The sequence below is a fragment of the Rousettus aegyptiacus genome, unplaced genomic scaffold (assembly GCF_014176215.1).
Source record: "Rousettus aegyptiacus isolate mRouAeg1 unplaced genomic scaffold, mRouAeg1.p scaffold_m13_p_5, whole genome shotgun sequence".
Lineage (NCBI taxonomy): Eukaryota > Metazoa > Chordata > Mammalia > Chiroptera > Pteropodidae > Rousettus > Rousettus aegyptiacus.
Window position 1 is genome coordinate 6052911 of NW_023416308.1, and position 15242 is coordinate 6068152.

Below are 15242 nucleotides of genomic sequence, written 5' to 3' on the forward strand. Positions count from 1 at the left end.
CGCTCACTTAACATGTAGGGAAATCGAAGCTGAGAGAACTAATGAGATGACGTGATCAAAATCACAAAACGATTTCTTTGATTTGTGCCTGTAACGACCATGACAATGGCAGATCATCCATTCATCAAGGACGACGAGAGAATTTTCCCTCGGAACTTGGGTAGATATAATGCAGGGACAGTCTGAACGCGGCTGACAGAAAGAAAGACAGAGGCAGCACGGTCTGAAGGAGCCGGCAGTGCTGAGAGCTAAGAGTGTACAATCTCGCAGCTCTGATCTGGGCTCGTCTCAGGCGAATCATCCGGTATGACTGCACTGAGCTTGGTTTCTTCACCCCTGATCTGAAGAGTAATCTATCTGTATGATCGCTTTTTAAGGTACTTGGAGTCTGGGCATGGAAGTCTCAGTACATGTAGAAGGCTGTGCACTCACTGAATCGACATCTAAGACGACTCCATGAAGCCCAAAGGTTTTCAGCATCCCTCGGATGGCAAATTTTGGCAGAGCAGTTCCAACTGTACTGCTGGCTACATTATTGCTGTCTGGAGAGCGGGTTACTACCGTGAGACCTGAGGAGGGCAGATGGAGAAGTTTTTTCAGGAGCAAGTATCATTATCATGTTGAGACTACAGCATTTCACAATACACTCAGGTCAGTTATAACCAAAAAGGAAACACAGCTTGGTCTGGAAGATAATACAACGAAATGTTGTATGAACTCTCACAATACAACAATAAAAAGACAAGTAAGCCAGTTAAAAATGGGCAAAGGATCTGAATAAACATTTCTCCAAAAAGAAATGAAACGATACACGTGAAAAGATGTTCGACATCGTTAGGCAACAGGGAAATGCAAGTCGAAGCCACAACGAGTTGCCACTCCACACCCACTAGGATGGTCATGATCGAAAAGATGGACGACGGTGAGTGCTGATAAGGATGCGGAGGAACCGGAACCCTCGTGCACTGCCGATGGGAACGTAAAACAGTGTAGTCACTTCAGAATCCCACTCTTACTTACGGACAAGAGAAGTGAAAACACAGGTCCACACAAAAACTTAAACCCTCGTGTTCAGAGCATTACTCCTAACACCCAAAAGGTAGAAACAGTCCAAGTGCCCATCAGCTGATGAATGGATAAACATAATGGGGTATTATCCACATAATGGAATGTTATTTTGTCATAAAAAAAGGAATGAAGTACCAACACATGCTACAGCATGGATGAATCTTGAAAAATTATGCTACTTGAAAGGGGCCAGACACAAAAGACCACGTGTTGTATGAGTCTATTCATATGAAGTGTACGGAACAAGTAAATCCATAGAGATGGAAAGTAGATTAATTGTTGCCAGGGCCTAAAGGGAGGGAGGAATGGGGAGCGGTAAGGGTACAGGATTTCTTCTGGAGGGAAGAAAACGTTCTTGAATTAGAGACAATGGTTTGGTGGCTGCACAATTTTGTAAATATACTAATACTTCTAAATTGTATACTTTAAAAGGGTGAATTTTATGGTATGTGAATTAGACCTCAAAAGAAAAGAAAAAAGAAAAAATATATTCTTTGCCCTGCCCATGATGGTCAAATATTTTTGTGAAGGTCTAACGAGTGGTTTTAAATTCTTTTTTATGTTTTCCTATATTTTCATTTCCTCAAAATATGTGATAATTAATCAAAAGAATAAACACATTCTGTTAAAACTCTAAAAAGCACAATATAACCACATATTCATGGTTTATTAGCTCAGCAGCCAGGCCTGTCTGGAACCTTCCGCCCACCCCTCTCTCTCTTTGTATAACTGTCCTGTCTCATCCTGCTCATGCTGGTGAGTTCTGGAACCACACAAGAGGATAGACAAATGTCTAAGCATTATGGCTTCAAATGGGAGAGCCTGGAAGAGGTCACATCACTCAGAGTAAGGAGAATGACCCGGGAGAGCCAGCAGCTGCTTCGCTCATGGTCATGATTGGGAAAACACAATGTCTCATTTCACAGAAAGTTTCACAGGAGAAGTAAGGGGGAAAGCAAAAACCTTTTCGAACTTTATCAATCGTGAACTTGTTTGCTTCGTCTTTGATGTCCTCGATGGTGGGAAGATAGAGGTCTCTTGGGATGCCACCGTTCTCCTCGTACAGGAATTCAACTGTCTGCCGGGCGATGTCCACCATGCCTGAAAGAGAGAACAGCACGAGTAACTTGCTGGAGAGTACGTGACCTTCACATCGACCATGCCACTGACTCACACCTAGAACGAAGAGATAAGAGGACCTCTCGAACGCCACTGTGAGAGCATGCGGCCTTTTGGAGAGGGTAACTGTGCGCTCTCTACCAAGTTTAAGAGCGTACGAAGGTACAAGAACACTCCCTGAAGCTCTGCAGGAAAACTGAACACAAGCCTAAAACAACGAACGCATTCGTCAATACGGAATGGTTGTTAAATGATGGTATGTTATTATGCGATCATTTCATTTCAGGCAAAGTCAAAAGAACAAATGGTGGAACGAATGGAGAGTAAGAACGAGTGAAGGGAATATTTTTTTCCTACCTAATACTTTTTTGTACTGAGTTTGATTTTTACTACAACAAACACATGTTGCTTATTTAACACAGAGCGAGATGTCTCTATCCAGTACTGGAACCTGCTGCTGTTCTTCTCGGAATGAGGACACATGGTTCTGTTCAACGGCAATGGCCACTGTTAATCAATAAACCAGGCGGATAAATGTCCAAAGCCCGGGAAAAAATGGCGCTGTAGGGAGTACAGAGAGGGGGGGCACGATGCCTCCATTCGCCGTGGCTGCCTTAGCTCCCGACCCGCTTGGGAAGTTGTGGGCAAAAGGTGTCGCCAGCAACTGCTTTTAAACAAGGCCTGGCGTCCTCACACTTCTCTACCACTCCTGCATTCGCTGGCCTTGCTGTAACGAAAAGGCACAGCAATTTTCTGAGCACAGTTTAGACGGGGGTGAGAATTCGAGGAGGATGCTTAGAGAAAGCAGCGTCAGACTGAATAAACAAGGAATGGGGCCTGATGTTAGGAGATGATGGAAAGCAGCCCTTGCCACGTTTTCCAGAGGAATGGGGGGGGGGCGGAGGAGAGGGAGGAGAACACAGTCTGCTCTCTACCACGCAGGAATCCGGGACACGGGGAGAGCGTGACGCTGAACCACAAACAGCACACAGACGGTCCTGGGGTACCATGCGCCGTCTCCCTATTCTGCTTTTGGCCTTTGCCACTGGCTATATGGAAGGGCACTGTATTTGGAAGGCAAATGTTTTATGTTTAAATTAATATAGTTCAGCTGACTGGCCGTGGCCACACGGATGGATCCCAAGAGGTATGTCAGGAGCCACAGGCACCTCTGGATGAGTCACAAGGCCAGGGGCCAACTGGTCTGGCTCTGGTCCAGCGGGTGCCTTTGGATAATCAAATTTTCTGCTATGCCGTGTACCCTTTCTCTCCTCTGGACTGGGAGCAGAGGAGGAGGAGGCATACTTAGCCACAGACATTCAAGATGGCTCTGGGAACAGTCAGAGAAACAAAGAAATCCTAATTTCAGCAGAACCTACCGGGAAATAACAGCGCAGTGGCCCGTGGTCACACACGGGAGCGGTCCATCCTCACACTGCCGTGTCCCCCTTCCTCACTCCCTCCCGAAGCAGGAAACAGCACCAGGCTCCCTCGACAAATGGCGCGTCACGTTTCTAAACTTGACCCTGCCGTTGCCGACCTAGCTCCAGGTCCTGGCGTCAACCCCGTGTTGGCGGAGGAGCCGCGCTGGACTGGGTAGCTCGTTACGTGCGCTGTGGCCTCTGGACCTACTGTTACCATGCTCCCACCAGGGTGTACGCTCGGGGAAGGGGCCATCTCGGTCTTGTCCACAGAAGATTCCTTATTCCCCAGCACAGGGCCCGACCCGGGGAGGTGCATGTTGCATACACAGACAAGAGAATGAACCGATGGCTGGATAAAAATGCAACTGCGACAAAGCCGTCCTCACTCCGAAAACCAGTGACCGGCATCGGTGCTTTCAGGCCGGGGCTAACAAGCTTGGCATTATATTTGTTCAGTGAAAGTCACCGGAAAACAAGACAGGATCTGTTCTGCAGTCTGATACAACATGAAACGGTTTTTCTGGTTTGCTTCTCAGATGTTGAGCATGAACAGGGAGGAATGAATTATCTTATCACTGTAGGGTCTACTAAATCAGATTACGTTGCTCTTTCAGGGACAGCCCCCAATGGCTTCTCATTTTAGAGACTAGAATCCGAAGCCCTTGCTGAGGCTGCTCCCCGCTGCCCTGACCCCTGGTCTCACTGCTGCTCGCCCCACCCTCGGGCCTTCCTAGTGTGCTCCCTCTGCCCGAAACTCTTCAGGGAGAAGAATACTAATGATTTGCCCTGGAATTTGGGTCATCGGCTGGAAGAGGGCTCTGATAAGAGCAGGAAGCATTCCCACCATGTTACGGGACATGTGGGTATTCCCACAGGTAAAGTATAAACAAGATCATTCACTGTCACAGGTGTAAGCTTTGGACACAGAAAGCGTGGAAATAAATTATATATTCTCTCTCTCACACACACACACACACACACACACACACTGATTAGTCCTGGCAACAATGAGAAAAAGGAATTACTTAGCTATCATTGGAGATCGGGGACTCAGCATAGGTGGCCAAGAAACAAAGATCCTCTGGTGGCTTTTCTCTTTATTTGGTCCTAGCCTCAGCACGGAAGTTAAGAAGGAAAAGACTGCTGACCTGGGAACGATAACTAAACCTTTATACCATCTCTGACCGCCACAATGGTGACAGCAAGTCAAACCGATGTCCCCCCACAAGGGCAGCTGTGCCTGCTGGGAAGAGGCCCTTCTGCAACTCAAAAAGCATGTGTTTCACAAGATGAGGAAAAGCCTAAAACAGCGATGGGCCATCTACACTGAAGGCTCAATAACAGTCCATCGTCTGGGGTCACGCTCTGCATCATTCTTCACTAGAGAAACTGTGGCCAGCGGGAGAACAACATCTCACCACCATTAATCGCTGTGACGCTGAGAACTATGTTAAGGGGATGCCACGTGCCAGGCACTGCTCTGAGGAGCTTCATCTGTAGTGACACATTTCTTATTCATATACCTGTGAGGTGGTTACCATTGCTGATCCATTCATTCTACAAATGAGAAAAGGTTAAGCAACCTTCCCACAGTCACACGGCTGTGACTTCAGAGCCCAAGCTGTTAACCAACAGGCCACCCGGCTTCCTAGAATAACCAAGCCAGCTTCGTTTCAGCAGCCCATCAACCACACCACCGAGTTACAACGACAAGCACAGAAAACCCCGGCTGCGAAAGCGAAGACCGCAGGGTTCAGAGACGGCACGGACGGGCAACGCCAGGTTCGGCCCGGCTTCAGGCGAGCCCTCGTTCCGCCCTTCCAGCCTGCATGTCGCCTAACCACGTCTCTCCACATCACGGAGTGAGCTTCTTAGGAAAACAAAGCACCGGACCTAGCTGTAAAGCGCCCTTTATCTGGTCCAGGCCCGACTTCCGCTCTGCTTCGTTGCGGAAGCGCCTTCGGATGGTGGGGAACACCTTGGTCTCCCACGCTTTCACCAGCAGGGCGTAGTGGTCCTCCTGGAAGAAGAAGGCAAACTCATGAACAGAGAAGGGCTGCCCCACGCAGACGTCAGTCCTGCCCCGACGTGCAGCTCTCGCCCAAGGTCTTCACCCCACTCGCATGCCAGTGAGGAGACACGCCGTGTGGACCACCCAACTGAACACACCTGGGGCTCCAGGGAAGGACTGGGGCAAGCCCTTCTCTGCCCCCTAAAGCCAACTTTACTGCTGAGTTACATCAAAGTGTTTCATTTCTCCAACACCTGAGCTGGTCCTGGGCAAAAGAACCCGATGGCTATTGCTATTGATGAATGGTTTCGGCAAATGAACACTCCGGAGTCACTGTTCAAACCCAGTGACATAACTCAATGCCTAACATTTCCAGCCTTGCACACTCAGATCAAAATCATTCCTCGTGGCTTGTCCTGGGCACCGGGGCGCTAAGTGAATGCTGCAGGTCTCCTACCTGTGGGATGTCATCGTCGTCGTCGTCATCACTTTCATCGTCTGCAATGGGAGGTGGGTGGGGGTCTGGGCCAGAGGTGATGAAATTCTCATAGCTGAGCTCTACTTTGTAATGACAGGAAGTGTCACTGTCGTATTCTGTAACAAAGCACAATGACTGTGAATTCTAGGCAAGAATAGACCGGAAAAGTCACGAACTTCTCATCGCTGGGCAACCTGTATTCTCTTAATTTGCAGGACAGAAGACTCCTAGTACTTGTAGGGATTTTCAAGTGCAGAGCCAAGGAATAACTAATCATTTATAATTACCCTGAGTCCTGCAACGGTTTTCATGGGAATAATTCCTTTAACTCAAGAGAAGGATTTGGAAAGTTCTTCATCATAAGCACCTTTTAAGACAGTTTGCAAACCTGTCTCCTACGGGCCCCATATGGCCTGCAGGTATCTTTAGTTCAATTTTATTCAATTTGATTATGAAACTTTTCAAATAATCAGGAAAGCATTTTAGTGCACACGTGTATACCCACAATCAGCATTTTATCATTCTTTGATGACTTCGGTTCTAATGCAATTTAAGAAATTAACATTTTAAAATTGTGAGATTTCATATAAAATTCTGGGGTTTTCAGCTGTCTTATAAGAAGTGGACACTCTTTCGGACTTGCATGTCCACATGGCCACAGTCCCCTGGCACCGAGCAGTGGCGGGCTTCCTGTATGTGGGCAAGGCACTGTCCAGTCTGCCTTGCGTCCTCCTGATCCCCGTTTCCTGTCGCTGGGCTGGTTACCCCGTTCCCAGTGGGCACCAGAGCGAGCCCAAGTTAAACGGATTTCTAGGAGCATCGGCATGCGCATTCCCCGGAGGCACTGGGGACCGGGGAGGCGGCGGCTTACGTTGCTGAGCAGTGGCCACAGCTGCAATCCGACACGGTGGCCCGTGAGTGCCCGGGTCCGATGCAATACTGGTGCCGGCATCGTTGTCACTGTCAGATGCCATGGCGAAGGGCAGGGCCTCGAAATTAGCACTGATCTCTTCCGCCAGGTCAGTGCACAGGTCGGCGGCGTTGCGGTGGGCCTGCCCTTCGGCGTAGGCAAATGGCCGAGAGCCAAAGTTAGCGCGAGTCTTGGTGTTCTGGAAAGATCAAATAAAAGGTTTGAAAGGACTTAGGCTGGCTGGATTGCTTATCTATTTTTAGCACCCTGGGGTGAACCTCACTGACCATCAAACCTGAAAACAGCCCCGGCTATGGGACGACATGTGACACCGGGCCGAGGGGCCGGCGTAACCGCACGCTGGTGCTCAGCGCTCAGCACCAGACGGCCCGCTGCCCCTCGCCTTGCACTCTGCTGCTCAGACACTGCGACTTTTCTTGTTTCCGACACGGCTCCTCTCTACCTGGTGCTACTGCGCGAGCTTTCCCGTCCCCTGGAACATCCCTTCCTCCAGGTTTGTCTAGTTAAGACAGGTAAATATTCTGGACCCGACTCAAACATCACTTCTTCAGGGTAATGAGGACCCTAGTTGCTTGGTACTTGTTTCCATAAAGTCTACGACTTTCGATCCTACCGTAGTGGTTAGTTTTATGTGTCGGCTTGAGTGGCCGTGGGTGCCAGATTCAACACTGCTTCTGGGTGTGCTGTGGGGGCGTTTCCGATGAGATCAGCACTTCAGTGGGTAAACTCAGCAGATCGCCCTCCCCAGCGTGGTGGAGCAGCATCCAAATTACTAAGGAGCATGTTCTCCTTCCCAGCAAGACAACCTGCCTTTTTCTGAATGTGAACCACAGGCCACATGCCACCAGAGACGTCCTCAAGATACGGCGAGAGGCGCTGCCCGCAGTATGTGAAGTACACTCGGCCCTTGGCTGGCTGCCCCGGAGGAGGCGGGGTCCCCTCGGTTCTCTCCCAGCCAATTCCTGCCACGTCACCTGTGGCAGAAAAACAGGGAGGAAATGACACTTTTCCCCACTCCTATTTACTATTAAATACATTTCCAAATTGCAAACAGTGTGACGAAGCCACATATCATTGACTATCTTTGCTTTTACTTACTTATGCCATTATGTCCAAAAAAGACATGAATTTATTGTATTTAAGAAAATATAAACGGTAGAAATAAACAATTTTAAAAAGAAACTGTTTAGAAGAAAAAATGCCTAGTGTCTTAGAACATTATGGACCTAGAGGGTATTATGTGCTAAGTGAAATAAGTTGGAGAAAATCAAACACCACGTGATCTTACTTATATGTGGAATCTAAAGAACAAAATAAACAAAACAGAAAAAAAAAAACGCCTCGTGTCTGAGTTAAGTGAGTTACTACAATTATACTTTAATTTTAGCTTTTATTTTCCTGGCAGCCAAAACCAAAGGTATAACAACATTCGGTATGAATTTTTTAAATAAAGGAATATGTCTTTCTCCTTTGACACATAAAAAAATTGCTTAAGGCATAAAGGTAAAAAGGTCATATTTTCTCAATAAATTTGTGGCCAGGGACTTGTCATGGTGCAGTATGGCATCCCCAGGGGCGGAGAGTGCTCCGCGCACAGGAGATGCTCGGCATCTGCTGATGAATGGACGCCGGAAGTGTTGGTACAGGGGTTGAGATTCTGCTGTAAAGGGTGGGTTCCCAATTCCCACACAGACACATTCTCTAAGAAGAGGATGGCATGTGTGCCTGAGGCCCAGCCCCGAAATTTTTTAAAAACTAAAATGTGATCAAACAAAGCAACGAAAAACCCTGACTACGGTTCCCCTGCCCTTCCCACACCCCTCTTTGTGCCCAAAGCATATTCGTAAGTACTTAGCAGAGAAACCAGAGTTTGCTCCATAACATAAGAGGCAAAAAATTGCCAGGAAATTATTTCCGAGTCATAACTTGACCATAACTGAAAACACTGTACTCCACAGAAAAGGGTAATTTCACAAGCAGTTCCCTTGAGGATGAGTGATGGCAAAATTACCCCTCAGAGAGCTACGAGAGGTCACCTATTAGGTGGAGTGGCTTGGTATTCCCTGTCTAAGCATCCTAGGTCATCTACCACATGTGACAACTTCAGTTTTATCGGAGATGATGCTAAGATGTCCTGTCTGAAAAAAAGTAGCCAACATGTTTGGCTGCTTCTAAGGTCAGGAGGACAGTGCCTGTATCTTGCTACTGCGGGAGTGGGTAGGACTCATCCCAATTTATCACCAGACAGATCATGTTACTTACATGGAAGCTAAAAGGAAGGAGGGCGACTAGACTTTACAAACTGAATTGACTATGTGAGTAACACATCTGGGCAGAATATTCGTTGAAGCTCAGCCAGACGTTTAGGCTACCCATAGCAAAGTCTATGCATGTACATAATACATTTCACCAGTGGCTCGTGGCTAGTGGCAGAGTTCTCTTTTTGAAGCTTTTTATCTGCTCAGATGAAATTGCAGAGAAAAGCGAAATCTCGGATTTTTCTAAAGATGGAAGAACAAAAGTAAACGTGACTCCTAAATCAACAAATGAAGGCTCTAAATGACAACGGCCTCATAAATGACAGATTTAGTGTAAACTACAGGACAGCGATGACAAGGATTTGGTTTTCGCTGAAAGACAAATTGCCCGTTTCCAGTTTGCTAGGTTCAATGTTGGCCTACTTAGACCAAAATCTGGGAACAACAGATATACAGAGGGTAAAAATGAGCCCCCCACCCGCTCCCACACTCACCAGGAGAGAGAGTCACGTCTAGGCGAACGCTCTTCCACTGTAATAAGCTGGAGCCATTGTAGTGCACGGCGCGGCCATTGCTAGGGACAGACAGACAGAGTCAGAGACGAGGCTACTCGGCCAGCACGCAGGTGTTTAGAAGCGGGCGGAGGGCTCTCAGCTACGTTCTTTACCTAAACATGAATAGCTTTCCAACTAGTATTTTATATATTTTTGGGGAGGTAGCGATTATAATGCTATTACTCTAGTATTAAAACACCCACACCAATGACTTTTTTTTTTTTTTTAAGTAACAGCGATAGTAGCCACTTACTTATGGAAAAGACAAGTGCCCACTGGATTAGTCCAAGCCCCATCTCGTTTCTCTGCTTCTGTAGCGAAGCCAAAGGAAACTATTGGTCCAGTGTCGTCATCAGTATCTCCATAGGAAACAATTTCAATTTCCCAGTAAAAGGATGGGGCCTGAAGAAACATCAGGAGTGGGCAGACGGTCAGAGGGCTCAACTTGAACTTGCTTTTTCTTTCAAATTGGAAGGAAAGAAGCAAAAGCCAGTGTGTCAAGGGATTTCTTACCTGAACTGGCAGTGGTGAGGTGGCATAGATAAATGTGCCCCGGGGCAGACCGCCCCCAGCGCTGGGGTCAGCCAGGAAGGTGACCGAAGTAAGGTGTGACGAGAACATGCAGGCTCGGACGGGTGGGAACACTCTGGAGGGGCTCCAAGTTATCTCTTTGGGCTACAATGGGAAAAAAAAACCCTCGTTCAATGGAACCGCAAACACGATTTCCTTTACTCACTCAAAGAAGAAAAATAGTTGTCGTTTAGTGGTATTATAACATAGGTATATCTTTTTCTTAAGCATAACTTTTTTCCAAAGGAAACTTTATTTTAAAAAAGGCAGTCTTCTTCCACGTGGCCAGTCCTGCTCTCTAGAAACAGTTACTCTCTTACCTCTTTTAACTGTTCATTCTGATTACCTCTATTTCTCCTAGGCTTATAATGTTACTTTTACTATCCCATGAAGACATCGTTTATCTCCTACTATGACAAATGAGGTTTTAATTCTCACATATTTCCTCCTCACACACAGTATGTACACACAGGCCCTCACCCCCCCCCATAGTCCCAGTGTAGTTACAGGACAAACTTTAGTTCAATCAGTGATCAAAATTGGTATTACTATGACTTAATATTCAACTCAAAGCTAAAAAGGAATAATATGGTTATATCTCCCCTTTTTTTCATTTTTAGGTTAATTGCTTCATTTTTTTATGTTTGTAGTTTTTAGTAAATCTAATCATAAAATTTTAAGTTTCTCTATCAGATAAAAGCATATTTTTAAAAACCTATCACTTTTTTATCCCAAAGAAAGAAAGGAAAGATGCATGTAAAGATTAGCCTGGAAGATGGGAAGATCACTGTTAGAGCGAAAATGATAGACAATGTGGATCTGCAACAATAAAAGCCTGAGTAAACCGAGGCACAAGGAAACGCTGGGCTATTAAGTTTCTACTGATTGACACGGAGAGGTACTCATCCACAGAGGGGGAAAAGCTAGATGCAAAACAATGACGACAGTGAAATCCATTATTGTTAAAAAAAAAAAATTATAGGTTTTTCACATTAATATGCTGACAATGGTAACTGGAGATGCTGAGATTTCAGTTGACATTTCTTCTTTTATATATTTTTAACTTTGTAGTTTGAAATAATGCCAAACCTAGAGAAAAACTGCAATACCACAATTTTTATATCCTACCTAGATTCACTGTTATTTTTGAGATATAATTCACATAGCGTATAATTCGCCCATTTAAAGTATACAATTCAGTGCTTTTTAGGATAGTCACAGAGTCGCGCGACCACCATCATGATCTAATTCTAGAACATTTCTGTCTCCCTTAAAAGAAACTCTTGTACATTGTAGTTAATCCCCATTCCTCTCTACTCCCAGCCCCTGGCAACCATCGGTCTGCTCTCTGAGTCTATGGATTTGCCTGTCCTGGACATTACATATAAGTGGAATCATATGATACGTGTTCTCTTCTAGCTGGCTCCTTTCGCTTAGCATACTTTTGCGGCTTATCCATATTGTAGCATCTATTATTATGCCATTACTTATTAAGGCTGAATACTACTCCACTGAATGGATATGCCTCATCATCGTATGCATCCATTCATCAGCTGATGGACATTTAGGTTGTTTCCACTTTTTGGCTATTATGAATAGTGCTGCCAGTAACAGTCACGGATACCAATTATTAACATTTTGCCACTTTGGGTTTTTAATCACTCTCTCATTCACTCTCCATATACATACTTATTATGAGATGGACTACAGATCTAAAATTTTGAAAAAGATTTTTTTCTGTTATTGATAATATAGAAATTTAGAAATTAACGCGTTCTGCTCCTCTGCTCTTTTAATACTCAGACTGTCCATCAATGTGCTTTCCTATTCAAAAACGACAGCATGTCAGTGCAGAGCACACACCTCCACGTGGCTTTGCTCATTCTGATTATCATTAATGTGCCACTCGGCACCCTTGACGCCACGTACTGCAGACGGGCAGGTGCGGCGCGCCGCAGAGGGCTCACCTGTCTCCGGTCGGCCTGCAGCGGCGGCGGCGGGGGCCGAGCGCAGTCCCGGTAGAGCATCCGCAGCCGTTCGCACTGCACCTCCACGACTGCCAGTCGCTCTCCTGGAGGGGGACACATCGAATCCGTGTCAGCGAGTCCTACATCCCCGAGAGGGCTCCAACTCTTCTGGGATAGGGTCGAAGCAATAAGATGCTTACGGAGATTCTTCAGATTCTTACAAAAGAGCAAACACCCAGACATCTTAGCCTGCCACACGTCGCTCGGCAGCACAGCAACGTGGTCTAGCGCATGGGCTCTGGAGTGGGGCTGCCTGGATTCAGAATCCAGCTCCATGACTCACCATCCACGATCTCACCCTCAATGCGGGGATAATAAGAGTGCCTGTGCCTCGCACGGTGGTAAAAATGAGATGCAACAACTCAAGGAGAAGCTTTAGCCAAGTCCCTTGCACAAGGCAAACACTCATGTGAAAGCTATTATTATCACCTAATAAACGAAGCTATTATTCTTATCATCTAAATCAATTTTTTAAAAGTCTAATACCTATTGATCATTTCCTATGAGCAAGGCGCAGTGCTAGATGTTAGAGAATAATACAAAGATATATGAGCTGAAGTCCCCAATCTGGAAGGACAGAGAAGACATATACATGTGTACATATATACAATAAAAACCATAGTGCAAGGCTGTAGTATGTTCTTATGTGATATAGATGTGACATAGTATGTTATTATGATATAAAGCACAAATACAGGAGCAGTGAGTGATGACGACTTCATCCCAGGATCCAGAAAGGCTTAATGAGGACAGCATTAAATTAGATCTTAGAAAAGATAGGATTTCAATAACCAGAAAAGAAAGGGATTCTGGATGGCTTGGCACTAGGAAAATAGTCTAGAACAGAATAGTGAAGAGCCAGATGTTTCGGGGCACCTCTCATGACACACAAAAATTAATTCAAAATGCATCAAAGACCTAAGAAAACGCATAGCTAAAACTATAAAACTCTTAGAAGAAAATACACGTGTAAATATTTATAACTTTAGATTAGACTATGGTTTCTTTTCTTTTTTTCTTTTTTAAAAATTTTTATGAAAGTTTCTTTGAGCCAAACTGACAACGTATGCCGGGGAGCAAGATCTCAAATGCTCCCAGGCAATGGTTTCTTAGATATGACACTAAAAGCACAAGCGATAAAAGAAAATTAGATAAACTGGACTTTGTAATAATGAAAAACTTTTGCTTCAAAGTATGCTTTTGAGAAAGTGAAAAGACAACCCACAGAATGGAAGAAAATGTTTATAAATCATATCCACCAGGGACGAGGATATCTAGAATATGTAAAGAAATAATAATCTCTTTATAATTCAACAAGGCAACCCAATTAAAAATGGGCAAGGGATTCGAATAAACATTTCTCCAAAGAAGATACACAAATGGCCAATAAATACAGGAAAAGATGCTCAACATTATTAGTTACGATGAGATACCACTTCACGCCTACGAGATAGTTATAATCAAAAAGACGGGCAATACTAAAGTTGGCTAGAATGTGGATTAACTGGGCTCTCGTACATTGCTAGTGGGAATGTAAAATGGTGTAGCCACTTTGGGAAAAAAAGAAAGCAGTTCCTCAAAAATAAAATATACTGTTAAGACCCAATAATTCTACTTCTACATATACCCGACACAATTAAAGACAGGCCCACACAAAAACTTGTAAATGAATGTTTATAGTAGCATTATTCATAATCTCCAAAAGCAGAAACAGCACAAGCATTCAGAAATTGATCAAGGGATAAATAAAATGTGGTCTATCCATAAAATGGAATGTCATTCAGCCATAAAAAGGAATGAACTACTAATATCTGCCGCAACATGGATGAACCCTGAAAACATGGTGCTAGGTGAAAAAAAAGATACAAAAGGCCACATACTGTAAGATTCCATTTACACGAAATACCCGGAACAGGCAAATCCAGAGAGAGAGACGTGGTTGCCGGGGTGGGGGGTTAGTGGAGAATGACTGATTGCTTCATGGATATGGAACTTTTTTGGCAGTGGAGGGAGGTGGAAATGTTTTGGAATTAGATGGTGGTGAAGGCTGTACAATTCTGCATATACTGAAACCCACAGAATTATGCACTTTAAAATGGTAAATTGTATGGTACGTGAATCATGCATACCTCAATTAAAAAAAGATGTCTTAGGAGGAGCAAAATGTAGTCCAACAAAAGTAAAGCACGGAGTTTGTTTGGGATAGTTTGTTTAGCAAGAAAGATTTACTGACGTACCATATCTACAGACAACTAGACACCTACGATCCAATGATGGGGACTAAAGGCAACAGGGAAGATGAGGCAGAGAAAGTCCAAGTGGAGGCAGGAATGAGGTCAGGCCATGAGGTGTGTGCCCGGTGTCCTCTGTTTATATCCAGGAGGGCACAAGTCTAGAACTGTGCTTCCCAACAGACAAATCAAAGAGGGAAACTTCAGTTAAGGGCTCGTGGAGTCCATTACATATGTGTGCGTTAACCAGTTGTAAAGAGCCTAGCTATTTTTGATAAACACTTTGCAATTATTTTTGTTAAAATAACTTAAAAAAATTATTCCGAGATCTTCTACACAGAATACCAGATGAGATCACGAATACCATCTGCAACAATGTCCTTACAACCAACCAGTAGCGAGTGTCATGGAGCTGTTTCAATGCGGACAGGTGGAATTGTACCAAACAGCAAGGGAACAGCAAGTCTTAGGGAGAAGGAAGGAGGCAGGGGCTAATATGGCGGAGCTGAGGCATATTTGCCGCGAGGCAGGCCTCATGAAAGAGGACAACTTACAGACTCCAGCGTGAGAA

The 15242-nt window shown here is 45.1% G+C and overlaps 1 protein-coding gene across 10 annotated transcripts in view; it reads right to left on the reverse strand.

Moving 5' to 3' along the window:
- HECTD4 (HECT domain E3 ubiquitin protein ligase 4) overlaps positions 1 to 15242 on the reverse strand; it is a 155854-nt gene that overhangs the window by 29945 nt on the left and 110667 nt on the right. For all 10 annotated transcript variants that reach the window (XM_016149755.2, XM_036221527.1, XM_036221524.1 and 7 more), the window contains 10 exons: positions 12381 to 12484; positions 10357 to 10518; positions 10097 to 10245; positions 9784 to 9863; positions 7842 to 8005; positions 6972 to 7209; positions 6080 to 6216; positions 5505 to 5631; positions 2032 to 2169; positions 433 to 569 (listed from right to left, as the gene is read on the reverse strand). In XM_016149755.2, the coding sequence (XP_016005241.1) occupies positions 433 to 569; positions 2032 to 2169; positions 5505 to 5631; positions 6080 to 6216; positions 6972 to 7209; positions 7842 to 8005; positions 9784 to 9863; positions 10097 to 10245; positions 10357 to 10518; positions 12381 to 12484 (1436 nt within the window). The remainder of the gene's footprint in view (positions 1 to 432; positions 570 to 2031; positions 2170 to 5504; positions 5632 to 6079; positions 6217 to 6971; positions 7210 to 7841; positions 8006 to 9783; positions 9864 to 10096; positions 10246 to 10356; positions 10519 to 12380; positions 12485 to 15242) is intronic.